Below are 25,207 nucleotides of genomic sequence, written 5' to 3'. Positions count from 1 at the left end.
GTAAGAGCTTATTTATTTCAGTTGTCTTCTGTAACTGGTGGTTTACAATCAGACGAAGTAGAAGAAGAAATGGGGGGGCTTTATGGCATAAAGGAAGTGTATGCAATTAACTTGAGGCAAGACGAAGAGACTGCAGTATTCTAAAATCTGTGCGCTTCTACATATTTGTATGGCAGCATGCTTAATTGTCCCATTAATCTTGGGGTTACTATGTACACGAGTAAGGAAGCAGGAAGTTAAGAAAGACCTTGAAAAACTACTTGTATTTTTTAAACTTTTTTTTTCTTGTAGATAGAAACTTTTCCACAATGCTGATCTCCAGTAGAGATCTTCCGTTGTTACCTACTGAAGCATAATTCCTTTCTGCTGTTTCTAAGTGCTTGCATTTATAGTTAACAATTAGTCTGTAATTTTAGATTTTTATTTTAATGTCTCTTTAAAACTTCGCTTCTATTTATTACATGAGAGCAGAAGGATAGCTTGTGATCAGATGGCAGGGCAAACAGTTAAAATTTGCACAAGTTAAAATTTGATCGTTTCTGTAGTATTTATAAATCAGAAATCAATCATTTGGTAAAGTCACGGCTTTGTTCTTGTCAAGGTGATGGTGAAGTAGTTGAACAAGTCATTGGGCAGCAAACTAATGACCAAGATGAGAGTATCCTTGATGGCATGATCAGAGAGCTGCAAAGGGAACAAGATCTAAGACTAATTAATGAAGGAGAAACTCTTCCAAACCCTCCACTCAATAGATCCCACTCTGTTAATGGAGGTAAGCATCCCCTCTTTATCCATCATTTCTTTTAGTGAAGCACAGCAAGGTACTAATGGAAACATGTTCAAGTTGGTGTGTATTCTGGGAGTGTATCTTTGAGGATGCTTTCTCTCTTGTTCTTATGCATATTTTAACTTGTGTGGAGTGCTTGGATGTTGCTAATGATGTCTGAGGAATTAAAAGTTTAAGGTGCAGCTGATCACCTTACTAACTGGGCTGCGAGTATAATGAGCTCGATTGTGAATGTTTTCTAAAAATACATTTGAAGTTCTCTGTATTGTCTTGATGTTACTTGATCACTACGGAGATGATATGTTCTAACTGAATAATGTCAAGTTAACAGTATATAATTAGAGAATGTCAGTGGAATACAATGTTGTGACAGACTAATGGCTTCCTTGTGCAGCCCAAATGCTAGAGCTAAGCATCAGATCAGTGTTTATACAACAAACATGTCTGCTCTGTCTTAGTGTTTCCTTAGAAAGCCTGAGATTATTCTGTTGGTAAGTGTTCTGCTACTGTGACTTTCTTTTTAATATGCAAAGTGATTAAAAATTTAAAGCAAACTCAGTCAGATAGGAACAGCTGACTGTGAAGCAGCTGCTTGAGTGCAGTTGTAACAGAGCAGGTGCTGTGGACTTGTGCTGCAAGTCATCTCGAGCTTTTAAAAAATTTACATTTGCTAATAAATTAGTTTTAAGTTAAATGACCAATTACACCTTTGAATCAGGTTTTCCCGGCAAAACTCATTAGGACTGCTAGACATAGAGTTTAAATTTAAGAAGGAATAAGAAAAATATTAGTGAAAAATGCTGAAAATACACTTGGATTTAAATTGGTGTAGTCGAGAAAGCGGCCTGGCAGCTAGCTTCAGTTCACAAGAGTCTTTTCTGCTTCTTGTGATAGGTTGTTGTGCTGTGCAATTCCTCGACTGTATTGTAAAATAAATAGAAATGCCCCTGTATTTGTGAGAGGGAACTTCCAGATATAGTGGTTTAGAAATTAACATGGTTACATTCCAGAACTTGCACTGATCAGTGACTTTGCCACATGAACTGCTCCGTTTGTCCGAGTTAAGTAGAGTATGTATGGACTGTCTGGCATTTTAATAGCTGAATACTTTTATATAAGTTTGTGCAACCGTGAATTCGTTTTGTTTTTTTTTTCATGTTGCTAACCATATTTAAGCGTGTAGAAATTGTTGATGTGTTCCCAAATGGCAAGATAAATTAAAGGAATAGTAGTAGCAGTGATTCTGATATTACCAGCTTTATCACTTTGTTTTGCTACCTAAAGTTTCAGTCTGTTTTCTCCTGAGTATGTAGCACTGCGTTGTTGTGCCACCCAATGAAAAGTGCAGGGAAGGAGCAGTGCCTGTGGTACAGTAGATAAACATTACAAATAGAGACCAAGTGGAGGAAATGTTAAACCTTGCAGCAGCCTGTTATTTTAGGTGACAATCTCCTCTTTTCCTCTACCATAGAATTTAAGATTCAGAGCCTCTAAACAGTTAACAGGACTTTGCTTTGAGTCACTTAAATGCCTTTAAAATTTTTCTCATAGCTTATATTCTCTGCTTGCAAGAGACATCTCAAAGATATTGCAAGCTACAATATTACAGTAGTCTACACATCTCCAATAGTCCAAGGCCAATGTGTAAAACCCTTGAATTGAAGTAAAAGACAAAGCTACTTGACAGAGAATAAGTGTTATTTGTTGCCTAAAGGAAGTTCTTTGTAATCCTTAAGCTTTAAATTCCACTTTTATTGATGAGTCATAGAAGTGAAGAAGAATCTTTTTCTTCCTCAGCTCTTCGAAGTCCAAGCTTGGAGATTGCATCTCCACCGAACGTTGGTCTCCGGAGGAGTGGTCAGATTGAAGGGGTCCGGCAAATGCACCACAACGCTCCCCGGAGTCAAATGGCAACAGAGAGAGATCTCATGGCGTGGAGCAGAAGAGTAGTGGTGAATGAGCTTCCCCCAGGCATCAGCAAGTAAGTGTGATAGGAAAAGAAAATTAAATTGCATAATGTTTAGTGATTCTTCTGTGTTCCTTTTGCGGTTTTAAAAAATGACTTTCCAGAAATAAGTTTGCTTTTTCATTGTTTGTTTGGAAATGCAGGTAGTAAGATTAGAGTGGTAGCTACTGCTGAAGGATTAAGAATAATTCCTTCTCCTCTCAATTATATCTTTCTTCAGTGGTTCAGAAAACACATTTTTAATTTTTGATGTGAGACTTTTAATTCTTCCATCTTCCCAAAGCTTTATTAAAACAAACCAACAAAACACAAATTTTTAATACATTTCAACTTCCTTGGGTTAATGTGTGCTCTTAGCAGGACCTGTGGACAGATTTCTTGTGGCAAGGGAACCAGAAGTATTTTCATGTGTATGTTAGTGAGACTGTCAAGTTATATGATGATCTCATGAATAAAATGGATGTTTGCTTTGTATAATTTAGGGTGCAGGAAGAATGTAGAGCTGCCAAAGGTGAAATCGAAATTGGTTTATACAGTGTTGAAAAGAAGAGAAAGCCATCCCACACCTTACAACGGGTGAGTTAGTTCACCAGGAGAGAGAATCTGGGTGTCAAACAGTTCTGAGCACTCAGCTAAAAAAACAAACAAACAAACAATAATGAAATTCTATCTGTTAAATTATTTAGAAGATCAATAGTGCTAACTGTTACTTTGCTCTGTAACTTGTCTGTTTTTATACTGTAATTTGCAAGTAACTATGATAAGTCTCCATCCATGAGGCTTCAGTTGTTGGAAGATGCTGGGAAAGGGAAAGAGCAGCATCATGGGGAATGCTCAGTTTCATTTGTAGAAATTAGGAGAAAGATTACAGGTGCCACGCTTGCAGTAGCTATCTTATCTTATCCAGAGGCTGCAGGTATTTTTTTAAGAAAAATTGTATTTCTTCATAACCTTCCTATTAATAAGGATTTCTTCTTAAAAAAAAAAATATTGATACTGAACCAAAAAAAAAAAAAGCAGAACCATTTGCTTGTTCACTGAAATGAACAACCACAGGTCTATAAAAGATGTCTTTTCAGTTCTAATTCTAGATTTCCTAGGTAGCATTTGTAGATGGGTAACAAAGTACAATTACTTTAATGGGGCATCTTTTAACTCCATAGTTCATTATGGAATAAGTAATCTCTTTCTGTTTGTCCCTCCTGTCCTGTGACAAAAGAATGATTACCAGCCAGGAAGTGGAAGGTCTTTGAGAAGAAACCAACGCAAACGCCAGCACGCCTACCAAACACGCTCCACAATAGAACACAGTCAGCAAGGAGCGAGTCAAAACGCACGTGCACGGGAAGAATCAGACAGCTCCTCAGAGGTCTGACACGTCAAGTGATTCTTTAGATAAGTTCCCTGCTCACAAATGTTGTGGTTTGACAACAGATGTGCTGAGAGCACTGTTGCTTTCAGGGCACTGAGTTTCTCCACCTAGGAAGAAACAGTCAAACCACTAAGCTTTTTTGGATGTGTGGTGTTACTGTAGCATGTTGATCTTGGACTGAGAAAGATCCTTTACCTCAATGCCCATACAGTATTCAAAGCTAGCTTAAAACAGGTTGTGTATTTTTGGAAATCTGAAACATTTTCAAGTAAATTTAATTGAGGTGCATTAAACCACATACTATTTTGGCCAGTCACATGTAGTAGAGTTCACATTGCACATATTGTACTTATATTGTAGGTCAGATTCAGTACTTTGATTTCATTTGCATCTGTAGGCTGTTGAAAGAGATCGTGTGTTGGTAGTAATCAATGATATTGTCAAGGGAAGAACTTGAAGCATACCAGATTAAATACAACTTGTTCTCATTAAGGAAGCATGCAAATTAAAAAGAGACTGAACTTTGTCATTTTGTAAATGCATGGAACATACAGAATAGCTATAAAGCTTATTTGTATTTAAGGACTGGTTTAACTTTTAACTGTTTTCCTCAAGTGAGGCAAACTATGTAACTTAGTTGCAAATAGAAATGATAGGTGTTAAGCTTTGACCCAAAATGAAACCTTTTGTTTTTAATACAGGAAGATGAGACAGTTGGCACAAGTGATGCATCTGTGGATGATCCTGTGGCGGCGTGGCAAAGTGAAAGCAGTTCCAGGTAGAGTTAGTAGTCTTTTATCTCTTGTATTAGGTGGTTATATAATTTAAGTAAGACATTTTATATTGTGATACTATGCCAGCAAGTTCAGGAAGAAGTGTTAATGACTGGCCTCATAAACATACCAATCTGTTACACCCTATGACAGATTGAACAAATTGCTTAGTACACTTAAGTAGTTTAAAATGGTAACCAACAAAATTTGAAGTCTTAGGAACAGACAAAAACTTCTATGTATTTGAGCGATTAAGTAATTTTGGAAGCTTTGGTAACAGTACTTCAATACAGTGTGAAAAAGTCATACTTTTTGAAGACTGACTCTTTTTCCAATCCTGCTCGAAGCATTTCTATTTTATTTTCCAAAAGAAGAATAATTTTGAAAGACTATTTTATGAAAATGTCTTTTTTTTCCTAACAACTGCTTGAAAAATTGGTGCCAATTAATCATATCTAATATAAATATTGATAGAAGTTCATACGTACTTTTTGTTCATGTTTTGGTAGGTCTTAAGTTTTCTGTTGTCAATACATATTTGTGTACAAGTTCTACAGTCTCTTATCTTAATGCTATGCTTTTATAAATGCTTTTACCAATTTATAAATTCTTTTACCAAGAATTTGCAATTGATAAAATAACCTGCTGAAATAAAGGACTTACATAGCACTTAGGTAGTCTTTAAATTCACAAGAGAATGAAATTTTGCCATAGTCCTGACATCTGTTTCACATAACCAGAAAAGCAGGTTGAAGGATTGGACCTTTCATTCCATTGTGTGAAAACTGAAGTGCTGTTTTTTTCTTACAACTTTATATTATCTACAGTGATTCATCAAGTGAATATTCAGACTGGACAGCAGATGCTGGAATCAATCTCCAACCTCCAAAGAGACAAACCAGGCAGGCAGCTCGGAAAATCTGTAGTAGTTCTGAAGATGAAAATATGAAGGGAACAAAAGGAGTGGAGCAAAAACGAAGGAAACTTAAGCAGCCTAGAAAAAAGGTCGGCATTTTTAATTTTCGAGGGTCTTTTTGACTTTGTAAGTCATTCCCCCCCCCCCCACCTTTTTTTGGAAGTTCTTGTGTTTTTCCTAAAGAAGACACATAGAATGGAAAGAAACATAATCTCTTTATTTTTGATCTTTTTGATCTTCTGCTATATTGATAACGAACATTTATTACCACCTGTGATTTAGTTGAGGTTTTTGGAAAGTTTACATTCCAGCATTTGCTTTGCCCTTATATCTACTTATTTTAGTTTGTGCTGTTTTACCAGCCAGTTATATACTCTACCATAGTAATAGCAGCTTGTGCTCTCAATATAATGTAATATATTTTAGAAACCAAGTGGGCTGCTTTCGATGGAAGGTGAACCCAGTGAAGAATGGCTTGCCCCCCAGTGGATCTTGGATACTATACCCCGCCGCTCACCTTTTGTCCCACAAATGGGAGATGAGGTAATAATGACCGTAGCAATATTTAAACTCCTACCTAGGCTGCTGAGATTTTAAAATTATTATCATTATTATTTATTAGGACAATTAAATCTAACAATGCTTTCAGTGAATCATGCTCAAGATAGGCTGAATTGGGATTTTTTTTTGGGGGTGGGGGGAACAGGACTATCAGTAAAATAAAATAAACTTATTTTTTATAATTTTTTTTTTTAAGATCATATACTTTAGGCAAGGCCATGAAGCTTATGTACGGGCAGTAAGGAAAGCAAAAATTTACAGTATTAACATGCAAAAACAACCATGGAACAAAATGGAACTCAGGGTGAGTTAAATGGATACTTCAAAGTGCTGAATGTCTTTGTAGACATAATCTTACAGCATGTTTTTCCAAAATAAGAGTATTCGAGATTGTTTGGGCACATGTTAGGTTTACAAAGTTCTGTTGTTCTGTTTGAATCACTGAGTCCCATAATGCTGAAAGCACAGTGTTCCCCTATTTTGTGCTGCCTTACGCAGATTTCATATCAAGCATAGAGCAAATGTGTGCTAATATTCATATACATAGATGCCAGTGGTTCTATTAATGAAAACAATTGCTTTACTGGAAAAATACCCAGTTACTAGTGCTAGATATTGAGTGATTCCAGCTGTAGTCTTCAAAGGCATCCCCAGAATGCCTTTCAAAGGAAAAGGAAATGTTATTTCATGTAGGATAGAGATCTTAACACCTGCTCATGCTGACAGGATGTGATTGTACAAGGCTATTATTGAATTTCCACTTTAAAAGGAAGTTTCCTTTTACTTCCCTTGTATGTTGCTATGCAGGGGTGAGAGGCTCTGGGATTACTCAGGCATAACCTTTGGTGCTGTTAGTGTGATGGAAAGCATAAAGTGATGTGTTCCTCAGAATCTTCTTTAAAAGTTAAATAAGTTGTGGGTATCATGTACACAAACAAACCAAAGGAATAAGCATCTTGTACCATTTTCATTTTTCTTTTTAAGGAGACGGGTTTATTGTTAGTTTTTGGTAAAGAAAAATTTTATGGGTGAAATTACCTGGTCTGCAAAGTAGAAACAAATATGTTTTTTATTTATAGGTTTGGTACTTTAACGTGGATGTTCCCATTGTTAGTATGTTAAAATAATACTGTTCCATGCTTGTCAATACATAGGAACAAGAATTTGTAAAGACTGTAGGAATCAAATATGAAGTTGGGCCTCCTACACTCTGTTGCTTGAAGCTTGCATTCCTAGATCCGATCACAGGCAAAATGACAGGAGAGTCATTTTCCATAAAGTGAGTAACTGAAATTCTGGTGTTCTTCAAGATGTTTTCTTGTGGTTTAGCAGCTTCCCCCTTTTTCTTTTTTTCTCTTTCTAGACATTGTGGTGGTGTTAATTCATCATTATGCCAAGCCTGAAAAGAAAATGCTTGAAATTTTGTGTTTGGAGACTGTCTGTATTGTACATGGGGAACTATGCTTGTGGGTAACAGAAGCAAATTTTTTTTCTGTTTCATGAAGGTACCACGATATGCCAGATGTTATTGACTTCCTTGTGCTGCATCAGTTTTATAATGAAGCCAAAGAAAGGAACTGGCAAATAGGTAATGACTTTTTTTCTGTTTCACATGTTTTGCAACGTTTCTACAACTATTTAATAGGTTAAAATGTGGTGGTTGTGTTTTTTTTTTTGAGTTTGTGTGGACAGCATATATTTTAGACTTACTAGAGTGGGGAAGAGGTTCTTACAACAAATCCTGACATTTAGTTATACAATTCTGTTTCAAACATTTTTTTTTCTTAATGTAAAAGAATTTTATGATATTCCATTGTTTTAATTCATGCTAAAAATTCTAGAAGATTATAATTTTTATTTTGTAATTAACATAAGGATCTTACATTTATTACTCTCTGATATTCCTTTAATGCTGCTTCAGTCTGACTTTGCAGTCAGACTGTGTATTTGTGATTTGTGATGATATTTGTAAGATGCTGTACGTTGTATTCATAACAAGATGTAAAAGCACTGTGCCACACATGTCATCATAGTAAACATTGGAAACTTTTATTTGATGTTTGCTACAAGTCCTATGGCAGAAAAAGTGAAATGAGAAATTTTGCTCAGTGCAGTCTTTTTCATTACAGGGGATAGATTTCGCAGTATAATAGATGACGCTTGGTGGTTTGGAACTGTGGAGAGTCAGCAGCCTTTCCAGGCGGAATATCCTGATAGTTCCTTCCAGTGCTACAGTGTTCAGTAAGTACTTACATAGCTGCAATATTTCGGGCATGTTGACATACTCTGGGTTTTCTAGGTGTTTACACACAACTCGAAAGTGTAGCTCGAGAACAGGGTCCTTTTTTCCATTTAAAAATATAGAAAGGCATTATTTATTTATTTATGACCTTATTCCTAAAACACCTTTAGCCTAAACAGCTGTATGGTGAACACACAAAAGATAGAAGAGAAAAAATAAGGAGTTTGAAACTAGCTAGTGACAAGTCTTGTTTCTAGTAGACATGACCTTTTTGTTTTAAGGCCCTTAGAGGAAAAAAATGTATCATTATAGTCAGACAAATGAAAAAGTAAGTGCTTGAATTTATGTATTGCAATGGATTTTATTTTTATTTTTAAAAGCTGGGACAACAACGAAAGAGAGAGGATGAGCCCATGGGACATGGAGCCAATTCCAGAAGGAAGTAAGTGTGTTTTGAATTCATGTCGATACGTAAATAGTTGTGCATCACTGCTAGTACTTACTGTTGTTGAATTCTTCATATTTAGCTGCTTATCCAGAGGAGGTTGGTGCTGGAGTCCCTGTGACTCCAGATGAGCTGACAGCTCTTCTCTACAAACCCCAGGAAGGAGAATGGGGGGCCCATTCCAGAGATGAAGAATGTGAACGAGTAATTCGGGGGATTGAGCAACTTCTTTCCCTTGGTATGTTTGGAAAGAAAAGGTGGAAGTATTAAGAATATCAGCATGGTGGCACATGACGGAGGGGTAGATAGGGTGGAGTATTGGGCGTTTGTTGAAAATTGCCCAACTAAATAATTGAAAAGAGCCTTTTAAATTTCATATGATGCCCTTTTCAGTTGTGCTTTCCTGCTTCTGGGGCTTCACCTGTTCCTTTCAAGTTGATGGGGATTCTGAGTGGCTTGCATATAAATATAAATGAGTAAAACAGAATTGATCTGCCAAAAAAAACTGACAAATTCTTACCAACAAATACCATGTGACTAGTTTCAGAACATAGCTGTTTAATAGCACGAATGTTTTAAATTCTGTCCTATGCATAGGACACTTCTGTATACTTAGTTATACTTAGTTTATGTTGCTTGTTGTAGTATTCCTGTTTTACGTCCATAAACCATGTTACTTTTCAGCAATACAGTTGGCTGCTGGCATGGAAGTCTCAGATGTGATACTTACACTTGAAAAAACATTTTTTGTTTAATTAACAGACGGTACAAGAGGTACAATCCTACCCTTTGGGTAATGACGTATCCAGCTGTAGAGCTGTATTGCTTTTGCTGAATTCTTAGAAAGGAAACACGGAAACTATTAAAAGTAATTATAACTTTGCTTCTGGTATCATCTGAGGCATCTGAATGATTCTGATCTTTTGTCTTTCAGACATTTCTAATCCCTTTGCTGTTCCAGTGGACCTTAGTGCCTATCCCATGTATTGCACTGTAGTTGCTTATCCAACGGACCTCACCACAATCAGGAGGAGACTTGAAAACAGGTTTTATAGGTCGGTTTGATTTTTATTTGTTTGTAATCTACATTTACTGTAGTCTATTTGAGGAAAACGCTTAGCTCAATAACATGTAATACCACTTAGGCAACATGTTTCTTTGGTTAACCAGGAGCGTAAGGTGAGATTCTATTTGGCTTTGTACAAAGCAAGTCTTGCAATATAATAATTTATTTTGTGCACATCATTAGGGCAAAAGCTGGTATATCTGGATCTGGAGGTTCGGTTGTTTGTTTTTTTTTGTTTAGCATACAGAGTCTTAGTCCCTGAATGGCATTGTAGGCAGAGTGTGTTTGATTTGTATCTCTGCTGCCTTTGAACCAGATACTTGGGTTGTACTGTAGCTGTTAGACATGGGCTAAATAGTGCTGTAAACTGGAAGTCTCTGTTTTTCCAGTTAACTTGGGGATAAATAATATCTTTTCCTATCCTGCTCTTTCTTCCCTCTGGGCATCACTTTACCTGTAAGGCTTTCTCCAAGTGGGAAGAGCCAGCAGTTGTCTTCTGTAGGTTTGTTTTCTCTTCTTTCTATTCATTGCCAGTTTGAAGAGGGACTTTTTTCTGCCACAAAGCTATCTCAGCCTGGCACACTTGGGTAGTAAGCAGTGAGAACAGAAACCACTTACCTGTGTCCCTGGCAACCTGTTCTCCACATACTTGGATTACCTAATTCCTTTTTTTACTTTCAAACTCAGAAGACAAATAATATACACCTTCATCTCCATCCTTTTATGTTTTTTTTTTTTTTAGGAGAATCTCTGCGCTGATGTGGGAGGTACGCTACATTGAACATAATGCCAGGACTTTCAACGAGCCAGACAGTCCTATAGTCAAAGCAGCCAAAATCGTAACAGATGTCTTACTCCGCTTCATCGGGTAGGCATGGTTTTCTTACTTCACAGATCTGACATCTTGAGTCCCTGAGAAATTTGGTTATGTATTTTGACTTTTGTTACTGCTCTGCAGGGATCAGAGTTGTACGGATATATTAGAAATATATAATAAGGTGAAAGCAGAGGACCTGAGCAGTACTGATGAAGAGGAGGAGGTAAGACCATTAAGTGTGACCATGAGAAGTTGCATTTTTAAATTCAGTACCCGGAAGAAGTTTGAGAAGATTTTTGCTGAGTTTTTATTTTATGGGTAGTTGCTTTATATTTTTGAGATAAGCCTGTTTAGGCCATTTGATCGCTCACCTAGGGCAAAAAGCTCCCTTCAGTAAGTAAAAATGATTCTTGGAGCTTCCTGTTTTTAATCTTCTCTCAGTACGTGATATTTTGTTGTGTGAGGAAATATTAGTAAGTAGGGAGAATATGAGCTGGAGCTGTTATTCAGGCTGATGAACTAGAAGGACAGGTTCTCCTGTTGTCAGGGAAGAAGCAGACCTGGTTTTCTTACGTAATTCTCTGTCATTTCCCATTAGTTGTACAGTGGAGTGAAGTAACAGGTAAAAAACAGGGTACATATCACTTCCCTTAACTTCTCTCTCCTTACTCTTAATCCCCTTAAACATAGTTTGTAAAGACTTTGAAGTGTGGTGTAGTTTCTGTTGCAAAGCAGTGATCTCTTATAACCCAAATTGCTTAGGTGTTGGGTTTTTTTTGTTTGTTTTTTTCAGTGTTGCTTTCTAATACATGAACTACTGTAAGATGTAGTTATGAGGTTTCTTTGCTCCTCCAATCTTCTGACGTTTTCCATTATTGCGGTATTGAAATATTAAAGTTAAACCTGATGCTGGTTGAATACCTACATGCTTGTGACTAGTGCTGTTACCTTGGATTAGTATTAAAACTTAAAATCTTGAGTATAATGCTTGGTGTCAAGGAGGAGCACTTAGATGTTCCTGGATACTTTCAAGTGCTGCACACTGACCACCAGATTTAGGATCAAGAGGAAACTTTAGCCCAAGTCAGACTGGCTGAAAACATTGGAATTTTTTTTCTGGACTGGTAGGAAGCTTCATTTGGCAGTCACTGTGCTTCTGGTATCTTTTGCTCTCTTTCTGAGATGCATTGTTATTGTAGTTTTTGCATTTTACAGAAGTCTTAAATGCACTGCACAGTACTACAAATGGTTTGAGATGGTTTAAGTGGCAGAGTAGCTGCTGGCTCTGAAATAGGCCTCTCTGGCTTCATGTCTGGATTTTGGCAGCACAGGAGTGGCATTGTCGTGTTGGGGTCCAGTGTGTTTATCTTCTTTCCTGTTCTTTCTGATGTACTGTGTGAGAAATAAGTTGTTTTCTTTTTTATTTTCTATTTACGTTTCCTTGTTTTATGTTCTGTTATAAAAGTTATCCTTTGTGTAGCCAAATGTAAGGAAATTTTGTTTTAAAATAAGAAAATACTGTGAGATTCCTCTGTAGGAGCTCTTAAGCAACTGATTCTCCCCTCAAAATAATTAATTTTTAATTAGTAGTAGCAAATTGTGTACAAAGGAGTTGTTTCATTTCTGGATCTAGTTTCTGAAAATAATATTATCTACACTTAATGTAAGTAAGAGACTACACAAAGTCTGAATAAACTCAGCGAACATTTAGGAAGAGGTATACAGCTGTGCACCACTGGGAATTAGCTGATTCTCCAGGCCTGAAAATAAGCCATTAATATTTCTCAGATGTTTCTATGTAATTTCTGTGGAAGCAAACTTAGAAAAGAGATGGAGCAGCTTATCTTTTTTCCCCCTGAAGTTATGTAAGCTTGAGCTTGAAACTAACTTCTGTTTTGCTCGAAATATTCTTTTAATTTGAATAGTTTCTAATTGTGCTTGCTGTTGTTTTTCGTTTTGTTTGTTTCAGACTGTTTCCATTGCTGTGTGTGTATACAAGCATGCATGTGTAATCATTACCTTTTCCTTTAGGTGGCAGAAGTAGATGTAGATTCAGATGCTCCAGGAACTTCCTCTGGGAAAAGACGAGTGAGTAAATATTTCTAGTTGGTTTAGCTTATGAGACAGAGAGACTGGGCACTGAAACACTCATATAGGTCTGGATTTTGTCATAGCCTATAGTCTGCAGTTCCAACCATGTGAATTCAGTTGTGTACATGTATATGGGTAAGTGGTGGCAGACTAAGGATGCTGCTGTGCAGGTAAATTTAATTGCTGAAGCATCTTTTTGGTTGATTGATTTGAAAGATATCTAGAACAAATCTAATTTGCCATAAAATCTGGGAGAAAACTGACAAAAATAGCTAGCCTGGGTCTGAAATACTGTGTACTTCATGTGGGTTTGAGCAATTATATATTACCAAAAAAAGGCACATTTCTGCAATTTGCATTCTGCATATCATCGTGCCTTCAGCTGTTTTAACCTTATTGCAGTTCTGTTTTTAGTTGTGGAAATCTGCTTCAACTCAGAACACTAGTAAATTAATATGAACTTAAAGTGAAAAATCTGAATATTCTGATAGATGACAAAATCCATCTGTTTCCTTGCAGGTAAGGCGACGAATAAAAAGACAGCCCATGAAAGCAAGTCCTGATGCTTGGAAAGAGCAATGCAAACAGTTGTTAAACTTGATTTATGAAAGAGAGGACTCTGAGCCATTTAGACAGCCGGTTGATCTGTTCTCCTATCCTGTGAGTACGGCTTCGGTACTCACAATTTTAAAATCTACTGTTCATCCTTTGCCGAAGTTCTGTGCTGGACATGTTTGTAACCTTGGCATTTCTGAGCTGTAAGGGACCATGTTCAGTGCAATGATGTTTTCAGAGAATTATCTACAGTAACTCTCCAATCTCTGTCTTAGGTGGAAATAATTAGTTAAGAGCTGCTGTTGTGGATGATATTATAGATGTTTTCATGATCAGCCTCAGGTGTTGTTATCATCAGTCTTTATTATTTTTGTGCATGCTCTTACAGGATTATCGAGATATTGTTGACACTCCTATGGATTTCAGCACTGTGAAAGAAACCTTGGAAGCAGGAAACTACACTAGTCCGTTGGAATTTTACAAAGATATTCGCTTAATATTCTGCAACTCTAAAGCTTACACTCCTAATAAAAAGTCTCGAGTAAGTCATACGTTTTAATTTCTTCTTTGTAAGGACCATGGCCCTGCGTATTAAACCAGATGCTTTAGTGGTAAAAAAATCACATCTCCAAAAGATACCATCTAGCATAGATAAGAATGTTTAAAAATTTGCCTGTAATTTTTATGTAGAAATAGAAGCATTTATAAACTATCATGAATAAAATACATACCAATTAGGATTAGGTTGCGCTGCCTTTACTTAGAGCATAAATTTCACAGACGTGTTAAATCCTACATGTTGTTATATGTGGCACCTAATGTGGTGATGCAAAATATTTTATTCTAGCCACTGTCTATCAGCAGGAAGAGCAGAGTGTGGCGGGGAGAGCTTTTAGTGCAAGTGTAAATGGTGCTAGGTGGGAGGCAATGGGAGATAGCATGACATTTTTCATCTCTTGAGGAGCTGAGGAGCAGTATTCCTTGCTCACCAGCAGAATAATAGCTACTGTGCTCTGTGAAAGCAGGGTGATGGCAGTAAACTTGAAGTAGGGTGATGCTCTGGGAGAGGGGAGCTCCAGATAAGTGTGAGTGGGTGTGAGAGAAAGCACGAAACTGCTGTTATCAAAGGTGGGTTCAACTATTCTGGTGTTGTATAAAGGACAAAAGGTGGGCTTGGGTAAGCTCTGAAGATAAAGACCAATAACTTTGGCATACTTAACAGAGAGAAAGGTGGTAGAGGATTGCAAGAAGACAGGTGATTTGAGATCAGTGTATGCTTGACATCCAAGTATGCTTGGTAGTGAGTTATTTACTGCTGTGCACTCCCTGGGAACTTCCCTGTGTATTTATAACTGAACAGCTGATGAGTCAACTCGCAAATTGCTTTAATAGAGTGGCCCGTCAATATCCATTTGCTTAAATACTGCGAAGAGCCTCAGTGGGATGATCTTTGCGGGAGGGCTGGGGCACACAGCTGGGCCTTCTGCCACAGTGGGTTCATCCACTGCCAAATGCCTGTCCGCATCCTGAGGGTTTCTAGCCTTGTTTACCATCTTTGCAACAACATCCCAAATGGAGGCAAGAAGAGCAGGATACCACATATCAAAGCTAAAGAGTCACTGCTGCAATGTAAGAGTCAGGGAACAGGAATTAAGATGTATGCATGGAAACAAAACCATTATTAAAGAGATTTTGTATTCAGAAAGACCTCAAGAAATGGGAAGAGGACTAAGGTGGTGATAATGTCGTCTAGATCTTGATGGTGTTTACACAACTTCCGTAAGACTGGATGCAGCAGAAGGGTGTGGATATGAGGAAGGAATTAAAAGCTCTGCTTTATATATACTGAGTTTAAACTACTGGTTTGTCATAAGCATAAAACATCTGAAGTAAAATCTTGAACAGAATAGTCCAAAATACAGAGAGTGCCGTAAGTGCATTTGTGAATGAGGGTAGTCGGAGGTGAGGCCCAGGAAGAGGGTGAGGAAATGGCTTAAGGGCATCTGGCTTCTTGAATTTGGGAACAAGGACATTTCAGCTGGCGTCTCCATGCAGCTCTGTAGGGATGAGCGTAAGGACTCATCACTAGGAAATTACAGCAAAAAACAAAGATGAGTTGACAGTGAAGTTCATTCGTACTTTCCCTTGGTACTTCAATTTAACTTATGGAGTGCCTCCGTGCTATATGGAGATTAACAATGAAAGGTATATTTCAGTAATCAAAATACCAATTTTCTTTTAGCCTTGTAAATATTTTGTACTGTAAATAATTAAATCTTTGTCCAAACACACTTTCTGTCATAAGAATGCACATGCGTTTTGAAAGGAAGTTATCTGTAAAGAGCCCTGCAGTTGAATGTCACCATTAATTTTTCTTTTGCACTGCAAAGATTAAGTCTCTGCAGCTTTGTGACGGCTTTCTGCTGATCTTCCAGATAGCCAAGCTTTAATAATTCTGGCCACGCTTTCTCATTCCAGATATACAGCATGACACTTCGACTATCTGCCTTATTTGAAAATCATATGAAAAATATCATCTCTGAGTACAAGTCAGCAATGCAATGTCAGAAGAGGAAAAGGCCACGGTACCGAAAACGGCTAAGAAGCAGTAGCAGTTCCCCATCAACTAGCAGAGCATCTAGGTAACGTAATGATAGTCAAATGTGCTATCAGTGTCATTTGAGATATGTCAAGACAGTGGTAGGCAGACCTTTGTGAATAAGCAGTCAGTTAATGGTATTGCTCATTTCCTGACACAGTTGCTCTTTTGGGTGGTAAACTTATGAGCTCAAATCCCATCAAAACTCACTTTGTAGTTTGGGCTTAATTCTGGTAAGCGAAAGGCTATATAATTACAAGTGTTCCCTCTGGATAAATTGAAAAAGTAAGTTTTTTTTTGCCTTCGTTTAGTAATGGTTGAAAAAGTGCGGAGTAATGCTTTTCTGAATTCTGTAGGATATGTTAGCTGTGTAAACTGAGTAGTTCAGTTTTAAAAGGTGAGGTTAAAAGACCTCACATGCCTTGTTCTTGAAAACTCAAATGCCTTTATCAAACGGAATGGTATTGTCAATGTTTTTAGTGTTACTACTTCAGTACAGGCACTGGGGAAACAGAAATCATTTGTGTTACAAGTCTGCTGCAAAAAAAAACAAGGCACTGCAGGGGAAAATGTTTTTGTGTTTGAGTCCTTCGGAACTAACAATTTTATCTTTCTGGGATGCTTTGTATCGTCAGTCCAAAAGGGAAACAGAAACAAATGAAGATTCAACCTAAAACCAACCAGAATACCTCACTGCCTTTGACTAGGACTAGCTCTTCGGTTTCATCTCACGGTGAGGAGGAATTTTCTAATATTCATCCTTTCTTTTGTAGCAACTTCTTTGTGCAGAGTGATGAAAAAGCTGGTGCATATTTAATGTTCAATTTAAATCCTATAATCGTAAGACACATGCAAAACCTACCCGTTGAACAAGCAAGTAGCAAGATCATGTAAATATGTGTTCTGTAGCTCCTGTTAGCCTGACACGGCCCTCCATCTGTTGATAAGTTATTGGTAAGGTGCAGAAAATATTGAAACTTGGTCTGTCCTTGCTAAGAATTAATATAATTACAAGAATCTGGACTTCCCATACACGGGCTTCCCTCATACAGCAACTACAAACATGTTAAGTTTACTTTGGGTTACACCTTGGATGAGTCTGTCTCTTCATGACTGGAGAGGCAGCTGGGTGAAACTAACCTCCTGACTTTCAGGCCGCTGACTTAGGTGATACAAAACCTCCCCAAAACGCCTTACATTTCAAACGTGCAACTAGAGAACAAAAGATACTCCGTCAAGTTAGCGGTGTCCCATCTTAAGTTTCAGATACCACAGAGGAACCTTTGGGTTCAGCCACTGGTGAAGAGTTGGAAGGTCAGCCGTCTTCCTCGGGCTCAAATGCACAGAACCGAAGTGGAAATACCATCGATCCAGGGAAAAGTAGACCGATCAGAAGTAAACTGACACCGGTGAAACAAGGTGGGAAATAAGTATTCTGTTCTTTGGATGACTGCTTTCACTAGAAATGGAAGGTGCTGCTTCTGGCTGATGCTTATGTTTTTCTTGCCAGGGTCTAACGTTATGCTGTAGCCCCAAACCACACTGCAACTGTTTGCCACAGATTCCACAGAAATTTCCTGGTCTTTTGACAACGCATGTTTGTTAGGAAATAAGCACTACCTGCAGAGTGTTGTTTTAATATACATTTTTAGGTTTGAAGTAGATTTTGGAGGTGTTTCTGTCTTGACACGCTTGCTAGGATTTGTCTGACTAAATGTTAGATGTTTGTGTCTGAGCAAATCACTCTGGTCTCCTGGTTTTGAATGGATTTGCATTGGATTATTAGTCAAGAGAGTCAAGCAGTCCGTGCTTCAGGATAAGATGAACAGCGTTTACTTCTGTTTTGATAAATTTTCCTCTTAGGGTACCCGTTTCCCTCCACAGAACATAAAGGTTGCCTGTGGTGACTAGCTCAGAGTTGGATCATCCCCAGGGCACATCACAAAGGCGTGAGGCGAATCCCACTTTTTGTGGCCCAGTTTGGTTCAGACACGATGATGGTAACGGGATTGTTTTGTGTTTGCTTAGATCACTCTCCTGATGGACCACTTACAAATGGTGATGGCAGAGAACCTCGGACAGGAGTCAAGAGGAAGCTAGTAAGTGCATCAGAAGATGAGCATCTGGAGGAGGCAGAGGAAGAGGAAAAGAAGAAAAGAGACTTAAAGGAGAAGTCTGGTTTATCTTCATCAGAAAGTGGGGAATCAGCATCCAGTTCAAGTTCTGAAAGCAGAAGTGGCTCTGATTCAGACTCGGAATCAACATCTAGAACAGATCAGGATTACATTGATGGAGACCATGACTACAGCAAAGTTGTGCAATCCAAAAAACCCAAGAGAAAAATCAAAAGAAAAGTCACCAGTGGGAAGAGGAATTGGCAGGGCAGAGGGACAGGGAGGAGGGGTAGGTGGGGGAGGTGGGGCAGATGGAGTAGAGGGGGAAGAGGTGGAAGAGGTGGACGAGGTTGTGGCAGAGGAAGAGGTGGTGGCAGGGGAGGAAGAAGAGGCCGGGGAGGCAGAGGAGCCTCGCGAGGAGCCACCAGAGCGAAACGTGCCCGAATTACAGATGATGAATTTGAGAATCTGTTTGGAGGACAATTTGGTGAGAACGTCTTTGGAGGCCGATTCAGTAGGCCGCCTCGAATCAAAACAAGGAACGAGGGCAGGAGAACTGTCCTGTATAACGACGATTCTGATAATGACAATTTTGTGCACACCGAGGATCCTTTGAACCTTGGTACTTCCAGGTCAGGCAGGGTGCGGAAAATGACAGAAAAAGCCAGGGTCAGCCATCTCATGGGATGGAATTATTGACAGATGAAAAACTTTGGAACAATTTTAAAAGAACTTCAATGGCCTTCTACTGCAGGGATTTTACCAGAAAATCTACCAAGCAAGTTGTGCGGGGACTCCACTCATGTCTCACAGTGGTGCTTTTCCATTATGTCAGTTTGCGTTTGTTTTCAAACTTCAGATCGCCACACTTCATTGGTCAAAAGAAGCCTTATTCATTAGGCCTTAAATTACAGAAATTCTTCCCCACACACTACGAGTTCATCGCATTAAAGAGGCTTCCAGCTTCTCAATAAGAACATGATATTTTAAATCATGATTATGACTTCTCTCCCTTGTTTTGTTTTTGTATTATAGAAATAGCACCTTCTTACAGAGTTTTTATGTGGTTTCTGCCATAAATCCTTATACACAGTAATAATTATAACTTTTGCACAATACACCAATCCTAAAGGCAGCTATAAAATGTTTACAGTTTCTATATTGTAAGAAGGATCTGGATTATTTTAATCTTCCCAGGCCAAACAGTCATGAATTGTGCTGAACTGAAGTATGTCTATACTACAGTTACGGGGGTCCTGATGTGCTTTCTATCGGTTCTTTATTCGTGTAAAAAGTGACAAAGGGTTGGTGCCTTGTAAATATGTAGCAAACCTTTGATGTGGTGTGTCCTATGTGTGCATTAACTTTATTAAAAAGAGAATACTTGAGAAGTATGAATATCTAGACAAAAGGTGCCAAATGCAAAAGTTACTTGCATCTATTTTCTTTTTGTCCTCTCATATTTTTATAGTATTAATAGAGATTGTGCAGCTAAGGGGTAACTTCAACATTTGAAAGGTTCCTCCTCTTCAAAGCATAACGTGATTTTTAATAGTAGCTTGGCTACCTCTATTTACAACTACTGGAAACTTAAAAGAAAATAGATGCTATTATTCAGTATGTGTTGAAGAAGAGGCAAGCAGGAGGGCAGAGAGATGGAATTGCTCGCTGAGTTGTACAGTAACTATATCTCCATTATATCGACACGATGAAAACAAATCCAAGTAATGATCAGTTTTCAGAAGCATGATGTTTGCAGCAGGTGGTAGTTTGTGCAGGTAGGCCAACTGGCTCCCACACGGTTTTGCTGTGACTTAACTCGGTGCAAATCTGTGGTGGTTTTAATTTGTCCCCTGGAGCTGAGGGGGAAGCTGAACTGAGCTCTGGTGGCTAGCAGTGCTGGTAGCTTTCTGTTCTTGTCCTCCAGACAGTCTCTTGTGTCTCAAGCTTCCAGAAGAGAATTCGTGTTGCACTGTACTTGTTATACTGAAAACTGCAAACTTGAAAACAGAACTCATATGGGTAGGAATAGTACAGTTTGTGACAACGTGAGGGAAGTTGGTAGTGTCTTTCCCCAGCAAAAGGCAGCGGTGTCAGTGAGCAGGACCAGGGGATTTGTCGTGGGGTGAGCTGGAGCTGGGCAGCCTCTTTGCTGAGTAGGGTCTGGTTGAAATATATATGGGACTTCAGTTGTCTCCTGTTGTTGAAAAGAATCTGACAGTTCCAGCTTGGTTAAGAGAGTATGTTGGTTTACAGAGAGAACAAATGAAGAAAAAAAAAAAAAAAAGAGGTTAGAAATTTTTAGTGGAGTTTTTCAAGATTTCTTTTTTAAAAAATTTTTCATCCAGTATCCTTAGGTTCATCTGTGCACGGCTTGGTCAATAATTCTGGAAAACCTCAGGCAGCAAAGAGTGACCCATGTATATTCTCAGATGCAGAAGGAATTTAATTTTTGACTTTCTATATTAAGCACTAGCTATTTTATCTCGCTTTCCAAAAATTCTACTTAGATGCAAAATGACTTGAAAAAAATGCAAAGGTTTAGTTTTGTGATGGAGGAGAGTATATCCTAAATTGCTCAGAGCATTAATATGAGTTTATGGTACAGTAGAAAAATCACACTTTTCTAATAACTGTTTTGAATCAGCCATAATCCATTTCTGGACTTAATTCAGTTGTGTTTTGATGGGAATATAGTGCAGAGGCTCTCCTAGTTCTGTATTGGGCTTTAAAATATAAACACCCGTCCTATCATCTCTCTCTCATATATATATAATATATATATATACATACATATATATTTATAAAAAAAAAAAAGTGTTATTTCTTTGATTGGTCCTCCTACATACGGTAACCAGGAATAGCATGTATGCATCAGCTCATAGTCAGAATCATACCCATTTTAGATCAGTCCTGTTGAGCTAACGTAAACACTATGGTTTCTGTTCTAAAGCCTGAAAAGCTTGAAATGCAAAAGAAATGCTTTTCTTATATTTCTGACTGGCCGAAGATCCACTTCCTTATTTATTTTGTGTAAGGGTCGGGGGGAGGTAAACACGTGGATTCCAGAGAAATCCTTTTATAAGTTGTGTATTTTAGCAACAATTAGAATAATATTAAATATGTTCTCAAATGTATCTTTTCTATGTAATGAAGTACTGTGAAGATAACAGTGAAGCATCACTTTACTGTGGCGTAAGTATTAATCATACGTGTTACATGATTACGAGCTAGACAGCAGGGTGTGCTAGAACAACAGAACTATTGCTTATTGTAAAAGAAAATGTGTATTTTTTTTTATATTTTTTTTTTTTTTTTGGTGCATGAGAACCTTTTTATAAGCATGAAACAATAACTTGTTTTTAGCTACGTTCTTCTCGCTTGGTTTGGTATCTGGGTTCTTCCCCTGAGTTGGGCAGTTGGTTTCTCGTGGCCTCGTTCCGCGGCAGAACGGTAACTGTAGGAATTCGGGCGCTTTCTCTCAAACCCCAGATCCTGCTAGGAGCTGCTTATGGTTGCAGAAAGCCTGATCCCAGCCCAGCAGGTGCATCAGGAGCAGTAAGACGATGTAAGCCGGGCACTGGCAGGGTCCCCGACCCCAAAGCCGCGTGCTCGTGCCCTCGCTGAGGCGCCGGCAGGCCGCAGCGCCCCACACGCGCTCAGGGCCGCGGCCTGTCCTGCCCACAGCTCTGCTCTGTCTGTAGCACTCCCATTTCTCCTGGACCAGGACATCCCTGACCAAGCTCGTTTTGCGGTTCCACTGTGCCATCGCATCGTTTCGGCCCCCACTTGGCCCGCCTTTAGCTTTCTGTCATGCTTTGTTTTCCTGTTCGCCCGTTGCGCCCCTCGTCTCCAGCCTCCCGTTCCCGCCCCGCAGGTTACCCGTGAGGCTCTGGGTGTTTTCTGACACCCTGATGAACGTTGTTTCAGCCAGACTGTTAGGGTGTAAGGCTTAATTCGTTGCCTGTTGTTTGTCAAGGAGCTGAACTGTCCCATGACTTGCCACTTTTTGTATGTCTGCCTTACCTTGCTCTTAGCGTCTCGGCCGCCCCTCGCCCCGATGGGGCACTGTGCCCACCATGCTGTGTCTACTGAATTATTGCTCTTTTTTTTTTTTTTTTTTTTTTTTCCTTGCTGTATGAATTTAACGTCAAATCTGTGAAAGTTGTGGGCTTCCTGCCTCGCAGGGTATCTCTGTTGGAAGTGCCCATGGAGCTTCTCTGTTGGTGCTGGGGCTGGGGCTGTGCTGTTTTATCGCTCCTTTAGTCCTTGTTTCCTTCAAGCCGTGGTGTAGCTGTTGTGTGTGTGTGCTCCGCCTTCCCGGTGCCACATTCCTCTTCTCTCTCATCTCTCCTTGTTGCTGGTAGCCCACCCGTGCTCCTCTTGGAAGCTCCCCAGGGCAGCGGTGGCCTCAGGGGCAGCTTCCCCAGGTTCTCCACATCCCCAGCGCTTGGGAAGCTGTCCTCTTTTCCTAGCTTTCCTATCTCATCCCAAGTAGAAATGCCTTCTTCGCTTTCAAACTTCGATTCCTTAACTGCAGATCACAAGTTTGGATAAAGAGAGAGCCTGGTGGGCTTGCTTAATGTAGCATCGAAAATCTTGGGTTGCTCCTCCTACTAACAGGAGCTGGCATAGGCGTAAGCAGAGGCCACCCCCATCAACTCCCCCCTGCAGGTGAACGAGCTAAACAGAATCATTAAGAAATAATAATTTCTGGAATGATTTTTGGTTGCCTAAAATAATCTTGTGTCCTTTGCGTACTTTAATTCTCCCTGACCGTGTTCTTAAATGCACACCTCAGGTGCTTCTGCGTGCGGGCTGCCGGGTTCAGAGCACTGAAAAGAGCCGACATTGGGCACGTAGTAAAAATTGTTCTGGAGTAATTTATAAAATATGGAAAAAGAAACTAAAATGTATTGCTTTTGTCAATGTTGGAGGCTCTGCTGACCTCAGAAAGCAAGATAACCTTGGCAGGCTTGTAAGATACTGCTCCTGGATGGCTCTGAGCGTCTCTGACAACTTCAAAATCACACAGAACTAACCCGAGAAAATAAGTTTAAATCTCTAATTCCTGATAAGGACCCAAGATTGCTGTTCCGTCTTTAACCTGGGTGGTCAAGGACAGGGAAAACCAAATTGCTGCAGGCGTAGGGATGTCTTGTCAGCCCTGACTGGGGCGTCCTGCTACCGCTGGTCTGTGTCATCCGTTCGGTGTTCTAGAAATGTGTTTGTGCGTTTACATTTCTTGATTTATTTTTTATTTTTTAAATCATCGTGCAAAGTTTTATAAAAAGCTAATTATTTACACGATAGACTGAAGGAGCAGTTAACAATCCAAGGCTAAATCTCTATTTAGTATCGTAGGGAGCTGTCATTGTGTTCTTACAAGTATGTATTATAGAAAATTACTGCGCATGTGCGATAGATAATTTTCAATATTAGTATACCAGAGGTTTACACATTTGAAAAAAAAAAAAAAAGACAAAAAAAAACTCCTTTATGTACAGTAAGTAACAGCCTGCAAAACTTAGTCTGAAAGTTGTCTTTTTTAGTATTAGAAATGCAAAGACCTGTTGGAAGCTTGTACATTTTTACTGTGTCATGTTCAGCCCACAGCAAGCGTACACAACTGTGCTCTGAATCCCTGAAAACGTTCCGGTGGAATTGCTGTCACAGCCTTAACTCTAGTGTTATAAAAATGGTGCTTAAATACATTTACGTGCGTGGATGTGGGTACCTGACCAGGCTTTGTGAGAATTTCAAGTCAAACGAAGCTGCGCTTGCGAGTTAACGCTCCTGGCTAAGAACGGCGGCCACGTGTTAGCCAATTTCCAGCCTGTGGCTGGCCGGCAAGTGGTTCAGCTCGTGGGCAACCAAGAGCAGGTTGGCTTCTTGGCGTGCTTTTGGACCTGGCCACCCTGCTGGCTGCGGGGTCTGGCGGCCAGGGAGCTCGGGCTTCCTCGCCCCGCTGGGAAACCCAAAGGCGCCGACCCTCTTCTTCAGACGGCCTCCTGAGAGCGGGGGCTGCTCAAATCCACCCCGAGCCCCCGGGCTGGTTTTGTGTTCTCCTCCGTAGCGATACCGACACAGAGCTCTTCATTCCTCCCCGAGTCCTTAGAGCAGACGTCACTTAGAAATAGCACTTGGTGTTGGAGCAGCGACATTCACATGATTTAGGCTCTACAGTTCATGCTCTGGATGATTTAAAATACTCCAAAAATGCACAAAGCTATTAGAATTATGTACTTTATTGATTTTTTTATTTTTTTTTCAGGTGATATTTATGCCCATATCTTCACATCCGCTATCTCAGGTCCCTTTAAATGAATACTTCAGGGATTTTGATGCCACTCGTTGGCAGACCAAATGTAATATTTATATGCAATGAGCTGTTAGTTTTTGTATTGTACAAATGTAAATTTGTAAAGATTTTTTTCTAGAGTTTTTTTGAAGTCACTTATGTAATCTAGGATGTTTCATTTTCCAGCTGTGGGATTGTCTTAATAAAAAAGATAAACTCTTCCTCTGGTTTTGCATCGCTTACTAAGGGGTTTGGGATTAAAAAGACAAAAAAAAAAAACAACAATCGGCTTTCAACATGAAAGCACTTGGTGATTTAGCTGGATAATTCTGCACTTACGAACAAGGACACCTGTATAAGTGGATACACTTGGACAATTTCTGGAAAATTGGCTCGCTGAGGCCTTGGGGCTAGGAAAGGGGAAGCTGGGAGGTGACGGGGACACGGCAGAGCTCGAGGGGGGTGGGATGAAGACCCCCAGTGGGGTGGCCGTGGGCTGTCTCTGCTGGGCTTCTGGTGCCAGCAGGGCCTGAGGGGGGCCTGGGCTGCCCATGGAGGAGCCCCCTGGAGCATCTCGCTGTTTTACTCCTGATTTCATCACC

At 39.4% G+C, this 25,207-nt stretch overlaps 1 protein-coding gene across 2 annotated transcripts in view; it reads left to right on the top strand.

Moving 5' to 3' along the window:
* Positions 1-24,826, top strand: part of BRWD3 (bromodomain and WD repeat domain containing 3) — a 52,967-nt gene extending 28,141 nt beyond the window's left edge. The window contains exons 18-40 of one of the 2 annotated variants that reach the window (XM_084534430.1): positions 602-772; positions 2,585-2,768; positions 3,236-3,329; positions 3,973-4,122; positions 4,827-4,903; positions 5,726-5,903; positions 6,241-6,357; positions 6,572-6,679; positions 7,530-7,654; positions 7,881-7,963; positions 8,505-8,616; positions 8,998-9,059; positions 9,145-9,300; positions 9,997-10,117; positions 10,871-10,996; positions 11,087-11,168; positions 12,977-13,033; positions 13,556-13,696; positions 13,980-14,132; positions 16,070-16,233; positions 16,826-16,923; positions 17,457-17,609; positions 18,219-24,826. In XM_084534430.1, the coding sequence (XP_084390556.1) occupies positions 602-772; positions 2,585-2,768; positions 3,236-3,329; positions 3,973-4,122; positions 4,827-4,903; positions 5,726-5,903; positions 6,241-6,357; positions 6,572-6,679; positions 7,530-7,654; positions 7,881-7,963; positions 8,505-8,616; positions 8,998-9,059; positions 9,145-9,300; positions 9,997-10,117; positions 10,871-10,996; positions 11,087-11,168; positions 12,977-13,033; positions 13,556-13,696; positions 13,980-14,132; positions 16,070-16,233; positions 16,826-16,923; positions 17,457-17,609; positions 18,219-19,003 (3,497 nt within the window). In that variant the 3' untranslated portion in view covers positions 19,004-24,826. Of the gene's footprint in view, positions 1-601; positions 773-2,584; positions 2,769-3,235; positions 3,330-3,972; positions 4,123-4,826; positions 4,904-5,725; positions 5,904-6,240; positions 6,358-6,571; positions 6,680-7,529; positions 7,655-7,880; positions 7,964-8,504; positions 8,617-8,997; positions 9,060-9,144; positions 9,301-9,996; positions 10,118-10,870; positions 10,997-11,086; positions 11,169-12,976; positions 13,034-13,555; positions 13,697-13,979; positions 14,133-16,069; positions 16,234-16,825; positions 16,924-17,450; positions 17,610-18,218 lie in introns of both variants that reach the window. The other variant, XM_084534429.1, reaches the window with a different exon arrangement.
* Positions 24,827-25,207: the final 381 nt, after the last annotated feature.

This window comes from Aythya ferina (assembly GCF_964211825.1).
Source record: "Aythya ferina genome assembly, chromosome: 13".
NCBI classification, from domain to species: domain Eukaryota; kingdom Metazoa; phylum Chordata; class Aves; order Anseriformes; family Anatidae; genus Aythya; species Aythya ferina.
The sequence above is the reverse complement of the archived record's forward strand: the minus strand, read 5'-3'. Positions and strand labels throughout refer to the sequence as shown.